Genomic DNA, 17,541 nt, shown 5'->3' with positions numbered 1-17,541 from the left:
TTTAAATTACCTTGTTAGCCAATTAATCCAAAATAGAGGTCATAATAATTTCAAGCAAATTTCATTGCATCTTTAATTCCTAAATCATTAAAAACGTTAAGACCAAAAAAAAAAACATTTGATTGGAAAAAACATTTAGGCCTCAAATAATTATAGCTGTTGGATGTAAGTACACTGTACAGAGATTGAGTCTAGCTTAACTTTTGGGTGTATTAATTTATGGCTGAACATCAAACCAAACTGAACATTCACAGAAAACGTTTATTAATTTGTTAAGTAAATTGATGATAGGCCCAAACCTACCTTCCAAGATAAGTAAGTTATTTACAAAAGAATATAAAAAGTTAAAATATAACAGTAAAAAGTCAACAAAATAGTTTTTCCATCGGTTTTCCATCGATTATTAACCAAATGACTATCATGGCCATGTTTCTTGACTTCTTTTTGAGTAAAGTTGTGCTTGTAACTGTTCACAGCAGTGTGTTTACCACACTGTTCACAGCAGAAACTTAAGTCCTTTCGATTCTTTTTCATTTCCTACCAGACACAAATAAATACAAATAATGTAAATTACCACAAGAAATTCGGATCCTCTTTTAAAAAACATTCCAAGTTCAAAATAGAAAAGAAAGCTAAGCTAGGTCTAATCAAACAAGTAAGTGAACTGAAACGAAGCAGAACTTGGGACGGGACCAGGAGAGCTAAACAAAACAGACGTCAGATCGCATAGTCACCTAGAAAAGCTAGTTCTTTTTTATCAGCGAGAAGAAGGAGAAGAAATTTATCCCCTCCACGTCTTGATCCCAACCAACGGGTGGAGGGGGGGGTGTAGGCCCCAGGTCCCGCACCAACATAGGCCCCCAAATCAGGGCCGTTTTCCCCTAATGGCGTACACGGCGGTTGCCCAGGGCCTCAGCCTAGGAAGGGGCCTCACTTAGAAAGAATGTTTTATTATTTATATGAGTTTTTTTTTTTATTGAAAGATGTGGTTACGGCTACATAGAAGTGGTGAAAATATATTGATACTGTAATAATTAGAGTACTTGCTGAACATCTAGCTACACAGTATGAGAGATAAAACACAACCATGAAAAGATTTGACTGTGTGGTATTTTCATTCAACTGCAATAAATTTTTTTATAAAGGATCAAAACTGATATTCGGTAGCTTTTTTATGTAGTTAGATTATACCCATGGATTACATAAAATAAAATAGAATCACCAAGAACAACCATAGTTACAAAGAGAACATTATTATTCTGAGCATTGGAGTGATTAGCAACTGATTGCTCCCCGACAAAACACGCTGTAATCATTGTAGCTTGTATGTTCGGGTGATTGTACTGTTGTAACTGCTGGAAAACCATCATAATTACATTGTCCACTTGATGAAGTTGTAACAATCGGTAATAGAATAATCATCTTCTGTGTTGAGACTTCTTTGTTATTTAGACAAGTTATTTATTACCTCTACAACATTTCTGGGTACGGTACAACTTTTAAAGATTTCTTGAAAAGTTTATTTGTTTTTAATTTTGAAGAAAAGAAATTGTCCAATTTAAATTTAAAGAAACACCATGAGCAGTACAATCGCTAGAATTGCCAGATTTTGGCTAAGTGTATATATAGACTAGTATATAGTCAACGGCAGATCTCAAACACAAGCTTTGGTCGGAGGGAGATGGGGTGTGGGGGCTATCGCCTTATAATGGGAACTTATTTTCGTTTGATTTTGGATGTATATACACAGATTCTCATTGTGACACGCTAAGGTCCCAAAAGATATTAATTTGTGCCCCTTACCTGCCAGAGAATTTTTCCCCTCCTTGAAGCCCTATATGTTTTGCAAAGCATATGTACAATCGCCTAACTTTTGTGTTTATTTTGGTATCTACTCTACTCTTTCTGCCTGTGTATCTGTTATTATGGATAATTGCAAAAACTAATTATCCATGAAATCAGTACTGATAATTTCAAAATCAGTTTCATTGTTTGCAATTTGGAGGTTTTCTGGTAATGGAACATATCTGATTTTGTGGTTTTTAAGACCAGATTATTTACAATATGGTACATGAAGAGCTTTAGGGTGTTGTTATGGAGGGAAAATTCAATCACAGAAATACCTCGTTTGTCAAAACTGAAGGAAGCAAATTTCTTTATTCTAATGTTTTGTCTGGATATCCAAGTGGTCAAATACCATAGACTGTTAAGTGCTTGCCTATTATCTTAGGGTGGCTGGTTTGGTACCTAGTGTGGTCAATTCTGGACATGGATGCCACTCGGCTTTGGCCCAAAAATAAAAATAAATGGCGTAAAACACACTTAAAACGACAACAAGAATAGTGAAGGGCTTATAACTTCATCAGTTCAAGTACAAATTTCTCTATGTGTTTAATTAAAATTGTGTGCATGGAAAATAAATTACCAATCAATCAATTTAGGCTACTAATTACTAAATACTATTTAGCTAAAACAGAATTCAGCACTTAAAAACGTTTTTAGTAGAGGAAGCAAATAGCATAATAGATAAAATAGTAAATAATTAACAATTCTGTGATAGTGATGAAGTAAAAACAAGCAATCAAGAAGATAAAGTGTGTCTGGCAGCCATAGATCAATGATGTGGGTTGTTAATGACAAGATGGGGTAGTGGGTTAATTGATAGACCAGGATGATTGATTCATGCTTCTAACCCGCTTCTTGATGAAACCGATTCCACCAACCGGAATTACCAATGAAAAATCCGAGATGTGTCCCCAAGTTTTAGATTTAGGTGCTTCAACTACAGACATTCTTTGTTATTAGTTATATCGGTAACTGTCGGTAGTTGTATATTGGTAGTTGTATTTATTGCTAATGATTTGTGAATAAATCCATCTTTAGTTATTCAACTTGAAGAAGTTATTTCAAGTTTTTGATACGATATATTCAATTATATTGTGTAAAACTGTAAAGCATGCTCAGTTAAAAGTTTACCTATTATCCATAGCTTTACTACTATCCATTATGTAGCCGTAACCACCTCTCAAAAAAAAATATATATATATATATCTATAAATAATAAAACATTCTTCCCGAGTGAGGTCCATTCCTAGGCCGAGGCCCTGGGCAATTGCAGTGTAGGGGAACACGGCCCTGATTTGGGAGCCTACGTTGGTGCGGGGCCTGGGACCCCCCCTCACCCGTCTGTACGCCACTGGGATCAAGACGTGGAGGGATAAATTTCTTCTCCCTAAACTGCCCAATTTTGTGAACGAAGTATAACATGAGAGATATAGTATAAGGGTTACTATTTTAAGCATCTCTATAAAAAATGTGTGAAATATTAATTTTCTTACAATCACCCGACAAAGTGGGCTTCCTTGCACTGATTATAGTACGGAAAGCTACTAATTGCTGCATTTACTTACTTTGGTGCACACTTTTTACTTTAACTATGTTGCAGGTAAAATTTTTGGCAATTCCCTGTGGCAGCAACCCTAATTACCTATAAAACCTAATTTTTATTTTACAAAAAGGTAATAAATCTTAAAATTATAAGGAGATATTTTAGTTGTCCGCATGTTTTCTGTGGCGATGGAATTTGAGTTACATATGCACTAGTCATAAGTTTTCAGAAAATATAATGAGAGTCTTAAATGGTAATTCTTTAAAAATATTTGTCTGTGGTTGGTTGTTCTATGATTGGTAATGATGATAAACATACTAAGTCACATTGTATTGTTGTTATTTTTATTACAATTTAAAATCATAAAAATTAGTGGACAATTCAAATCTTTATACATTATACTGGTTTGCTACACTCTAATGATACTCATCCCAAAATAATACACAACCTTCAACCTTTGTCAAAATCATACAAATACAGCAACATCTGTAGTCATTAGTTTGATATCATTAGGGACTGTATTTCCCTCGTTATATTGTTGCATTTGCTGCGCAAGTTAAATTTAATACAGATGGTTCCATAACTATAATACTCGTTAGCTATTGGTTGGAAAACCTAAATACCCCTGTTGCAGCAAACCTGTATGTTAAGGGAAAGTCTAGATAGATTAATTTTTGGAACTATTTTTGCAGGCAAGGGGATATTCTTATTTGTTTTTAATTTTACATGACAACCAACAAAACTGAGAAGAAAACGACTTACCACCAAGTAGGTCTTTGAATTCACCTATTTATTTGAAAAGGCTTAACTTCTTGAGCACTGTTATGTTTGAATCCAAACAATGTCAATGATTATCCTTCGTTCACAAAATGTAGGGAGTTTAGGGGAAGAAATCTTTCCCCTCCATTTAGCCCTAACGAACAAGCACAACAGCTAAGGTTTACAAAAACGTCAATCAGCTGCAATATATAAAAAAAATTTTGGGTTAACTTCCGTCTAAATTTTGCGAATGAAGTATATGTTTATTATACTAGAATTATTTCAGCTCAGAAGGTCAATTTTATAAGTTAAACTTGTAAGGTTTCCTTAGACTTGTTTTAATCATTTTAGTATAAATGTTATTTGATTGAATGTTTGTAATTAAATCTATTGATTTCACCTTTTTAAAAGTGTTTTGATAAAAGTAGGTCGACCTTAATTTACTTCAATAGGGTTCAATCTAGGGACTTTAAATGATTTTACTACTGTATGCCGAACACTAGTCCATATAAGCTTTTTATTATTTATTTGATGAATCCAGAATTTTGAAATCTTTTTAAAAATCATTAACATTATTTCAAGCTAAAGCCAAACAAAATAAAATGTCTCCAGCCCGAACCAGATAATATGTTGTGTAGTTTTATAAACAAAGTTTTTCAGTCTAAGATAAAGGAAGCTAAAATAATATTGTATGTGTGAAGAAGCGAATGGTTTCATATGGAAAAGGTAGAAAATTGTAAGCCAAGTGACAGAAAATATTTCTCGAGATTTTAAGAAACACCAAAAATGAATACTTATAACAAAGCTTCAGGCAAAACGTTACTCTGTGTTGAGATTACTCATGTTTAAAGAGAACTCTTTGCCATTTGTTGTAAAAATGGATGGTGTTTCAAAGCATGAAATTTTCTTTTCAACCCTATTCTTTACAAACAAGTTTATACTTTATGAAAGGAAACGACTTTCAAATTCTTTACCCTTTTAGTGAATTTCCCGTATAGGGAATAAGCTATTACCGTAGTACTCATGGTAAGACCTGGACCTGGGACCGATTTACTTTTTCCATTTTGAGGTCCCTAGAGGCCAAAAACACCATACGTTCAAATTCATATATGTATATATTTAAATATATATATGTGTGTCCGTTAGCACGATAACTCGAGCAAAAATGATCCGATTTTGATGAAATTTGGTATAAATGTGTAAACCTACATTTATTTGAACAAGTTCTCGAACCAGCATGATCGAACTATGAGAACAGGGGTTTATGGGGTAAAAATTTGTTTATCTCATTATTGACCATTTATTTATAAATAAAAGCGTTTTTATGCGCCTAATGGTTACGGAGAAAATTCCCAAAAATTATAAATTTAAAATTCCTGGGGTATAGGTAAATTGTCGTAGTTTACTTGTTTATGAACATATTTTGATTAAATTTGGAAGATGTATTTATTTCTTACTAAACTAACATTTTACACAAAAAAAAAACACTTTTACCCTCCCTGTTGCAGCAAACCTTTGTACTCGTTAAACTAATTATATTTAAATAAGGAATTAATGTGATATTTTGAAGGAGACATTTTAGTGTAAATCCAATCAGGCATATGGAAATTCGCTTAGTCTGTAGGTTTGCTGCGGTGGGGTTATTTTTTTAAAAGGTCGTTGGTTTGTTTTGGGTAGATTTATAAATATTGTATTTGCATCCCAAGTAGTCACAGGGTTCGGAAATAGTCAAATATTTTGAGCCAAAAATAATATTAAGGCCGTGATGTGTGGGTGAAAAGGTAATTAGGTTAAAAACAATACAAACCCTAATGGGTTTTAAAAGTCAAATTGACTGAATTTCCAACTACTTTATATAATGAACTTTATGAAATGAAATGAGGATCATTTAATTATTGTTGTACCCTTCATTTTAAGCTCAAATTAATACATCGTATAAATCATGATAAAACGCAAATCGGACAACATTTATTTTTAATACTATGCATAAATTAACAATTTAAATTTAAAGTGCAATTGATGAAGTAACAGCTCAAATTTATTTGTAATGTAATCAATAGTTAAGCTGTATTAAAATGTAATTTAGCCAAACGTATGTTTAAAGAAATATATTTCTAGAAATGATATAATCAATCAATAATATATATTTAATCACTAGGGCGTAAAGTCTTTTCAACACGAGCTGAAACACAATCTGGCCTGTGTATTGAACTTTATTTTTCGACATACTACTCAATTTTGTTATCAAACTAAGCTATACACTAATGCAACAATGAGCTACAATCCATTAAAACAATCAATGGATAGATGCGATTGCTTCTAATCAAATTTTAGAAGTGAGCAACCGGTACTGATGATTTTAATTCTTTAGGGTCTAGGTAGTTTTAGTATATTTCATCACTAGATCGTAGACTCTTTTCGGCACGCACTCAAGTTTCAGGGACCCAAAATCAGCTGTAGTGAACTAAGTTGTAAACTTAAATATTAATCAATTACATGCATCGAAAATTATATACGGATTGTTTTTTAATCGGTTGTAGCTTATTTTTCGTTCTTGGCAATAGTTGGCCATATCGATAGTATAATGTACTAACACAATCGTAATAGGTACGGTAGGCGAAATGATTATTTCTGTTTCGTAACTTAGTTTGCTTAAATAATGATGCAATGTGACGAAAAATATAGTTCTTCACACGGACAAAAAGTGTATCTTCAATCCTCGCTCACTTCCCGACCTTGGCTTCGCCTTGATTAAAATGAGTCACTTTACACCCTAGTGATGTACTATTATGAAAAAGAGTTTTTTTATACAGTTATTTGTGTTTTTTTTTCAGGTGAGTACTAATAACGTCTGGTGTTTATTTCTGTGAAATGTGGTAAGTGTGACACTACTTTTAATATAAATTTATTCTTGCTCAGTTTGGTTTATAAATATATTGAAAAGTTGTTAAAAAGGATTATTGTCACATTACACATTTTTTTGTTTGATTGCCATGGAGACCAAAGCCCGACCTCAGAACTTTAAAGGCCTCTGGAAAAGCCATTAGTCAAAATATCGAGACAAAAACATTTCTATAACAATTCATGGAGTAAATCTCTTTGTGTTAGATTTCAGATCATTTTAGTCGGATGGTTTTTGTGGTAAAATACATCTCATACTTATAAAAAAGAGAGAACTCTTGCTAACAATGTTGAATTCAAATGACACCAAAAATGATCATGTCGAATCAAAAATGAAAAAAAATGCAACCCCAATCATCTTACTCAAACTCGTAGTATATTTTACTACTCTGCTTTTATGCTGAATTGATATTGAATCACAATATCAGTTACTTGTCTAGGATAGAATGAATTACATTCTAAGAAATGTAAGAATGAACGTAATTTATTATAATAAAATCACTATTAAATAAAAAAAGTCACCAATGCAATGTACAATTCTCACGTTAAGACGGCATTTTAATTGTCTGTGTTTTTTTTTCTCATAGATTTATTTTGTACTAGCTGTTTACCCGTGCTTCGCAACGGAAAGGCACTGGAGCGAAAAAATTTGATCTTGATTTCTGTTGTATAAAATAGTTACACATTCCCCTTTGGTTTCAAAACATAACTCAATTGAAACTCTCAGTTTGACAAATATCTTTCTTTAAGGCTAGGCTAACTTATAAGGCTACCTAGTACGAATTATATGAGGCGCTGATGCATTTATGGAAATGATGTACCCATACGATTCAATTTTCAAATGATAAGCTTTCTTAAACATCCATTTCGTTCATAAACGTACATAAAGTAAATAAGGAAAAATAATCGCACAACATAAAGCACTGTAGTAAAAGCAAAAAAAAAATTGTTTATATTGATTTCACATATAATTGATATGTTTTACCGTAGCTAATGAGCTGTTTTCAAAGTTCAACCTTTAACTGATGCAGATCAGTGTGTATATATCACAATAATAAGCAAAAATAAACTAATGAAAAACTTGAATTACCTTTTGTTAGAAGGCCTACTACTATTATTGTTAATCAGGGCACAAATTTCACAAATTTAAATATAAATCAACAACGAAATACATAACAGTAATTATTTTAACTCGTTCCATAGTTCAAAACGTGTATGTATTTGCATTAAATTACATCATTATTTAAAAACATCAAGTAAAGAAACATAGTTACGTACAGATTTTAGATACAAAAGGGAATTGCTCGCAGCATAGTTTTGTGATATCCTCCATAATAAAATTAAACCAGTGTTGTTAATATACAACTACTAAGGAGATTTCTGTAAATTTAAAAAAAGCGAATGTGAAGGTCACAACTAACAAATATATAAGTTATCTGTGAGAAAAAATTATAACCCACAACATCTGACTCGATAAAGATAAATTAATGCTAAACAGTTCACCAGGGAGTAGAGCTACCCGCATGTACAGTCTCATCAGGGAGTTTGGGGAAGTACAGTCTCTTTCAAAAGTGATGGCTCACTTGGCCTCAATTAGAAGTGAAATAATACCAGACTCGAGTCACAGAATATATACTGTGCTCGAGTGCAGTGCAAGGTATATAGGGAGCAATAATGCAGATTAGAAGTCACTTAGGTTCATAGGTGATAAAGCTACATATGGCTGAACAGGACTAAGTCCTAAAACAGCCTCAGTCCAGTAGGGTTTCAGCTCTCTGGATTGGAACATCACGAAGAAGAAAGCTACATAAAGGAGAAAATGCTTAAGTTTGTTGTGAGGCTGAGCTCAAACCTTTAATGGTGAAACTTTTTGGATTACGTATAATTATGAGTATTTTATAATAATTAATCTATTATAGTTTGGCCCATATTGAATGGCGAAAAGAAGGAAGGTTCTAACATAAAATATTTAGATGATTATCGTTAGCACAATATTGACTGTTTATTTGTTTTCCCCTACTTGCCCCTACTCTACTTTCTAAAACCACCAAGACTTTACCGAGAATTATTTAAAATTCAGAGCAAGTTGTATTTACGATTGTTTTGTCTGTAATCTATACCATAGAGAAAACATAGTTTATGCCTAGGCCTACACTTTATTTAATTTGATTAAAATAACGTTTTGGATTTTCAACTCTTTCTTACACGTTCAGTTACTTCTGTGTTATATTTAAACACGGAAACCTTTTCAATATAAATAACATATTTTTCTAGAACCATTCCTTGCGTGTTGTCATTGGCTAGTGATAAACAGTCCATATTAGTAGTCATTTGAATCTATAGCTGCTGCTTGTTTTTGTTAATAAAATTTAATGCAAGCTGGAAGTCATTTTGAGAGGTTTCTTTACGTGAAAAGTATTTTCGTTTTGTAACTTAGTTTCTTTAATAATGGTGCAATATGACGCTAAATTTAGTTCATCACACTAACAATTCGTTTCTTTTTGACCCTAGCTAATTTCTTACATTTACTGTATGTATATTAAAAATCAATGGTTTCACTAAACTCTCCATCCAATCGCTTTAAAAATAAACTGAGTGATGTTGTATTTTATAATAATTCCTAGGGTGGTTTCTGCCCCTGCTTTGTTCCCTGGCTAGGGATCTGCCACTTGGGTTTTAATCTTACTATTTAAACCTGTGAGAATTACTTTATCGATTTGTTTTCATGGAAATACAAAGGAAGTTGTTTTTCATTGTATTTGTTTACTTTACTCTTTTAAGTTTTTTACAAATTATTGATTATATTTAAATAAACAACGAATGAATTAAATCGTTTAGCATTTTAGATAAATCAACTCTATTGAAGACTTTAATGAAAAATGCATCAAAATTTAAAGAGTTTCGAGTATTTTACACAGTAAAATAAATCTTCCATGGCAATGTGTGAATTGTAACATAGATGAAGTAATAATATCATCTATGATTGTAAGTTTATAGCAAAGTACTATATACTTAGCGTTTATATTCAGGTCCGGTTCAAACACTGGTCTGAAGGAGGAAGAAGAAGTGATAGAGCAATGAAGTGATAGAGCAACTTAAGTTTGTTTTTTACTATGGTAAAAAATATTACCTTGTAAAATAGCTCACTTGATTGCAGTGTTACAGATTAGCTAGCAAATTCCATCTCTAGCCATTAACGATGGACAAATTTATGTTAGCTTAAATTTTGCTAATCTCAAATGTGGATCAGAAAACTCTCTGATGTAGGCTATAATTTGTATTTACATCAACGATGCATATCTTTATATACTTTTGACGAATATGTAACATTTGAAAATGAAAAACTTAAACTAAAATAATTATTGTCAAACACAAATATTTTCACAACCTGTAGACTACGGATTGCATATATAAGTTAGAGGTAATGTAAAATCCAAGTAGAACTAAACTCTACTATTATTGCTTATTTATAATTTAGTCACTTTTCAATAAAGGAGAGAACATTGAATAAAAATTAAGGATTAAAAACAGCTACAGGTGAATATAATAAACTCAATACAATTACATTTGGCAATAAAATTACAGCAAGTACCATCACATTTCATTGTATAAATGGTTTACATGCTAATTAATCAGCTTTATTTATTAATATGAATTCCTAAACAAGACGAAATTTTAAAGTTCCACTTAACCCGCAGGTTACATAAATATTCTACAGTAAATTATTAATAAAATACTTTAAGAGATTTTTGGGTTTTGGTGACCACGAGTCTCCAATTAACCTCACTGGTGAAATCGAAAGCCAGTGTAATATTGTTCATGCATATTTACTGTATTAAAAGCCTTTACAGAACATTAATACTTCATACGCATATTATTTCATTTCTATTTAAGCTGAAACTGCACTTTAAAATACGTATTTTTATATAAATTTATGTTTTCCTTCACATTGCACGTTTATTTCATATTTTCAACTATCTTCAAGTAGTTAAGTGTACTGCACGACAACACTGTATCAGTTGACACTCGTATTTTAACCGTTGAGCGCCATGACCTTCTCCGCCATTGTCTTGTTATCAGTTTGCTCGTCATGGGTATGATGGTTAATGTGATGCACGTCGGAGAAGTCGTTTCTGTATGAGGAAAACGTTAACGTGGACTTGGACTTGTTTGGAAGCATTCAAACATTATTTTATTTACGTATTTGCGCCATCATACTAGTTTAACATAAATTGCAAAGAGTCTGTTTAAAGCTTTTAGGCTAGACAGTGGAATTATTGTTTATTTTTCATTTGGCAGTTTTGATTTCGTTCTTTGTATTTGTGCATCTAAAATAGTTTTAGACTTTGAGTTTATACCACAACTATAGCATATACCATTTAATACATAATTAAGACTATAACCTCAAGTTTTTTAAACAGAACGTCACGCAAATATGTCAAATTAGCGAGTAGTAGAACGACTATGATGTAAGAAGTTACAAATGGATGTAAAATAAAACATTTGTTTAAATTTTAAACCCAGTTTTGACTGTAGACTTCATATCTATAACTCTTTGATTAGTTTTAGTTCTAAATGTTGTATTTGACTTCTATACTGATTTTGGTTTGGAAGCGAGCTGTCTTTTCCCCGGACTCAAATAGCATAAATCGCGAATAAATGATAGGCCTAGTAGTTAAATGAAATGCCACGACATGGATCCTCTAAAGGGGTAGGCTGAAGTAATTTGTAAAATTGATTCGGGCTGGAGCCTAGCAGTCTATCGTATCAACATCATTGTATTTTTTCGCGTATTACCCAATTCATGATTCCGCTAAGATTTTAGCCAGTTGTCCCTGGTCGTAGACATTGAAGGGTCTACTCATAATCGGATCACCGCTACAGCGGAAAGCTTTCCGTTCCCGGCGGGATACGACGCTCCAGGAGTCCCGGCGGCGGCTCAGTCGTGGCGGTGCGTCCCTCGGGAACATACCCAGCAGACTCACCGACTCCCGGTATATTGGTGCCGTGTTTGTCATAAGTGTAAAGCGGTGATGACTTGGTGATCTGTAGTGTTGTGTGACTATTGTGTTTGGAGACGTTTAACCTTATTCAGGAGGTAGTTATTGTTGTGTTTGAATATTCTATGCGTCGTATGTTTGTAGAAGGACTGTTAAGTTTTTAAAGATATGATCAAGGTTGGAGTATAGGGTTTCGGATTGTTCAAGTGAAAAATTTAGTGTTGAAAGTTTTGGAAAAAGTAGGAATTCTATTAGTTATGAATGTTAGTACAACTAATCTCACGCATTAAATAGAAAGAATGGATCCGATTTTGACTCTCGATAAAACCGATATGTGTAAACGTAGTGTTCACTCAGTTTTCAGTAAAGGACTATTTTTGGGCGACATCGTATACTTTTTTGTCAAAAACAGTAATAAATACATTACGACGGGCCTTCGCATAGCCTTGTATATCTTTGCCTGGTATGTAATCAAAAAAGTTGAAAATAAACATCCAGTATACGTATGAATAGAAATCGTAGCTATTTACAGTAACACTGGGCTTACAACAGTCTTTTACTTAAAACACTTTCTATTAACCGTTGTTTTCCCGATCATTAATTGGTTTCCACGTCATAATCACGGTATCATTACAAAGTAACCAAAATCACAGACTAAGCAACACAAGACTAAGGGAGTATCTATGCCAAAATGTACAAACCCCCTCCCTCCACAGCAAACCTACAGGCTTAGTAAATTTTCATTTTCTGATTCGGTTTTCACAAAAAAGTACTGTCATATACAACTGTCAGATTTATTCCCTATTTAAATAACATTAGATAAGGTGGATTTTACGGTCAGATTTCAATTGTTTATTTACTATCAAATAAATAAATTTGCCAAATTAGATGAAAATATATACTTAAAAACCATCTACAACAGCTTACCTTGTCCCCATAAGTAAGTATAACCTAAAAATTTTAAAAGTTTTTTTTCATGTTTTCCCGCAAACTTTAGTTGTACAATAACGCTTCAATATACATAATTATTTTTAAGCTTTATACAGTAACAGTAATGAAAATTAGGAAATTTATGTTCAAGGGTAAACATTTAGAAATTGAGTATTTAATTTAAAGTAATAGCGTTTTTGGCCCCTGAGGACACCAAAAATAAATAGTAATTAATCCAAAATCTATAAGTACTGTAAATCGCTCTTATCTATTACTTACTGTCCCGGGTTTAGGTCTTACCCATGCCTACTCACATACGGTAATAGCATTGAATGTAGGGTACAACTTTCCTGCCCGTAGACGTGTACAGTCAATCTTCCCTATAGTGGAAATTCGCTAAAATATCTCAGATACTGTCTGAAATGATGCCGGTTTTATTGTAGTATTTACAATATTTTTTCCTTGGTTTACCCCGAATAATATGTTCATAACAAGTCGAACCTTATGATAAAAGGTACAACGGATCAAATATTGTTTTGATACTGAAAATCGTTACATAACAAAGTCATTGATTAAAAAGATTGACATCTCTATTTAGATAAAGAGAAATAAACTAATTATATTCGACTTCCTGATTTTTCAAGCTTAGTAATACGGTAATACTGTACAGTACTCGTATGATAATGAAATGGTACTGTAATTAAACGGACGCAAAAACTCGAAACAGTTACATAGGTACCTAATAGTTTTGTCAGGATTAGAAAATGAGTGGAACTATAACTATTACGCTGGTTAATTAGAACATGGTAATTACTATTACGTAATTGTTATTGTTCATCTTAACAGTCGTCGTGATAGCAAATTGGAACACAGGGCTCAAAAGCTTAGTTTGTTTTGTCAAATTATCCTAGCTACAAAGTCGTGCCTTATTTTTTGAAATCACAAAAAGGAAAATTTACTTCGACAAATAATATTTTTTAAATACATTTGTATATATTCTTAAACGAACTATTATTGAGATTTATAATTACACCTCCAATTTGGATTATGAACTTACTAGGTATATTTTCTTTTCATTTTAGTAAACAACTCCCTTGGTTAAACATTTAAATTTATTCAAATTAAAGATAAGGCCGATACCGCTTGAACATGTTTATCATTATTACCGGAGGTAAAATTTTTGGAAACGCACTTATTTCCCACAGGGGTTGTTAAATTTTCCCGCAGACCAGGAAAAACGAGGAAACTTTGGTAGGAAAGTCCGTATTAGTGTTTCCTACACACACATTGACGTCTGTAAACGTCTTGGCTTTACTTTACGAAAGCTTAAAGTGGAAATATTCTCAAAGTCAACATTAAAAGACATTATTTTGTTTTTGACAATCCTCGTATAAATAAACACGTAACATTTTATTTTATTCATTGCTTTTGACAGTTATTACATTGTGTAGCATTACGTTGTCTCGGATTTTAACCACAGTAAAAACAACAACTCATAAGACTACAGTTCGACGTCGTTTGAACTATTTAAATGTATGTAAATTAAACAGAATCGTAGTAATGTTTACTCTATCCCAATACACTTTGAAATTGAGTTTCATGAGTAGCTCTTTTACTGGTACAGACAAACTGTCATATTAAGGTGATTGTATACACAGTGTAGTGTGTCTGTTTCATTACTCTGATTTGAATAAATGACTACATTTTTCTGAGCAAACTAATTTTACGTAGTTCGGCAAAAAAAATTTTCTCGTTGCAATAAATAAATTTAGTGTTAATGCATAAGTGAATACTACCTTAATGTCCAAAAATAACTCATGGTAGTTTATTCATGTTTCAAATACAAATTCCTTTACGTTCTCCAAACAATAATCGAATGTCAAAATATGGTTCCTTGAAAATGTTTAAGGTGGAAGATATTGTTTGAAATTTCCAACCTCACCTTTTTCGTGAGATGATTTTGAATGCAACCATATATATAGTTTACCATAGGCCTACATAAAATTCACGTACCGGGAAAACTGAGGGTGTGAGATTATTTTTTCTTTAAAAATATAGTTTTAAAGATTGCTTAGAAAGTTTGGGGGGAAATTTTAATTTTAATAGCTTGGGACACTTAACTTTTTAACTTTGTGGACAAACTGCAAGGTCCGCCGGTCAACGGAACCGAAAAAATACATAATTCGAGTATAATATATAGTAGTTATAGTACCTACCCTATACCGTTCCTCTATTGCCCCCGATAACTCGCCAAGCTCTATGTCAGTATATACAAAGTGAGTCGTACTACAAAGTGTCAGATTATTCGATTATTGGGTGCCACTTGTATTTTAGATAGTTTTATACAATTAATTATTTATGAGCAATATCTGTTGACGACTGTCGGCTACATGGCAAGCACTTATCAGCTGTGTAGCCACGTCCGGTAGTTATCAGTGTTATGTGGGTCAAACCCGCACATGTAGTCTGCTCACAGCTGTTCACACTACATACACGTCATGGTGCAGTAAACGAGAGAATCCAAGATAGATTGGCGCTTTTCAGTATTTCGGTCTAGGGAAACTTAGTAAAATATATTCATGCGTTTGAGGGAATTTAGTGCTCACCTAACAATCATAATGTCACCGGCTCGGTTTTGGGTTTTGAGAAATGTCGGTAGTATGTTGATGGTTCGAAACTGGGCCCAGCTATCCTTGAATATTGGACTTTTTAAGTGATCCTGGCTAAATAAACTACTATGCTTATCCAGTAACTAAGCTACAGAGATCACCCTACTCTATTTTACACTCATGCTTAATTACTCATATATTTATCTAACAGTTTTTTACGCGTACACAAATTACGTCGCTGTCTTAAAAAAATGGTTGTGTTTAACGAACTTTGTCCCTTAAAAATAATAATCTTTCACATTATTGTCCTAAAAACAATTTGATCCTTACTTATTTAGTTCTACATTTTATTAGTCTCAGTCTCGCTAGAATCTTGGGTCGATGTGTGGCCTAAATTATCTTTTAAATCATCTATCGTAGAACTGTATTGGCGTTTCCTACGCTTAGAGTTAGACAGAACTTTGGACAATCTGAATGTAAATTCTCTTCCACCGGACAGATTTACCGGCCACCTTTTTCTTGAAACTAAAACCTACTTCCAAAGACATTTTCTAAGCCTAGATCGAACGCTGAAAATGTGCCTAGGACCCTACATCTTCTAAAATGGAAATACTCTTCAGAATCTATTCCCATGAAAGCATAACCTACGACCGTACACTATCCTCTCTACCATGTAAATATGCGCTCAAGTGATTTCAGGGACATTTCATGGATACCATGATGATAATGATCTTTAACCTGAACCAGCTGACTTTACACACAAAATATAGCGAATTATTATTTTTGCAATCTTGAAAAAACTAAAAGAATGAAATTTATTAGGTAGCCTAGTGTTCCCAAATAGTTGTACCGAACGCAAACTCCAAACCTTTGACGAAAGCAACACTTCCTATTTTTATCAACGTGTAGGCGTATAATAGGAAGTACAGCAGTACAAATATACTGTATTTCGTAATTTAATAACTCACAATTTTCAATTTTAAATCTTTTGGTCTATAAAAATCCCTCGTTAGAAACGCGCTTAAGATTTATTTACGCCGACTAGCATTTGCATTAGTTAGAATCTATTTAAAACAATTAAATGCATGTAATTAAATTAACAACAAATAACATATGTAAACTAATTCTGCAATTAGTGGTAACATCGGAAGATGTAGTACATTTTGGTTACTAAATTAACGAGCTCCTGGAATCTTTCTTTGCTCTAACTGTTATAACAAGTGTATCTCAACTAATTGCATCAAATAGTTGCTCTCTCAGCGGAGTTTTGTTACCGGAATTAGTAAAACGGGGTCGCAGAGTAATTAAGTTGTACTTTTAATGCAAAAGGGTCGTGGGTCTCAGCCCTTGCTTATCTTGTTATGCTAAACGCATAGACACATCAACTATCTATGCCCTATAAATTTTAATGCAATATAATAAGAATTTGAATATATTTCGATTCAAAGTTGACTTATTGAGTTATTCGTTGATAATTTGATTCATATAAAGATGAACCAGACTGTGTCACTGTTCTGCGAAACCAATACACCATTGTATCGATTAGAGTAACATGAGTGACGTGAAAAATGTTACTAGCAAAGACTCGCTGATTCTTTATTCAGGATCACTTACCCAGGTCACTAGCCAGCCCACTATTAGTGGGTCACTTGGGTGGTTAGTCATCACTGGTTAGTAGGCCACTTAGTCAAAAGCCATATTAATTACACAGTCTTTATTCTAACTGCGAAAATTAACGACGGCATATATAATCTAATTAGTGTTACTCTCTATATCCGCATTCAGGGATACAAAATAACTACCTCCGACCTGAGACAACCTTAAGAACTGCTACGGACACATCACCATAACACGTGGAATTATCGGATCAAACTTAGTTAAGCAACATTAACTACCTCCAGAGACAGACTTCCGAACTGTGGACGTTTCACCATTGTGATATGTGCGGGTGACC

General features: G+C 33.0%; 1 protein-coding gene across 1 annotated transcript in view; it reads left to right on the top strand.

The window, feature by feature from the left end:
* Positions 1–3,221, top strand: part of LOC129003720 (uncharacterized protein DDB_G0283357-like) — a 159,320-nt gene extending 156,099 nt beyond the window's left edge. The window contains exon 16 of the mRNA XM_054432016.1: positions 3,096–3,221. Within this exon, the coding sequence (XP_054287991.1) occupies positions 3,096–3,221 (126 nt within the window). The remainder of the gene's footprint in view (positions 1–3,095) is intronic.
* Positions 3,222–17,541: the final 14,320 nt, after the last annotated feature.

This window comes from Macrosteles quadrilineatus, unplaced genomic scaffold (assembly GCF_028750875.1).
Source record: "Macrosteles quadrilineatus isolate MER2022 unplaced genomic scaffold, UCM_ALF_1.0 Scaffold_9__3_contigs__length_116548681, whole genome shotgun sequence".
NCBI lineage: Eukaryota > Metazoa > Arthropoda > Insecta > Hemiptera > Cicadellidae > Macrosteles > Macrosteles quadrilineatus.
The sequence above is the reverse complement of the archived record's forward strand: the minus strand, read 5'-3'. Positions and strand labels throughout refer to the sequence as shown.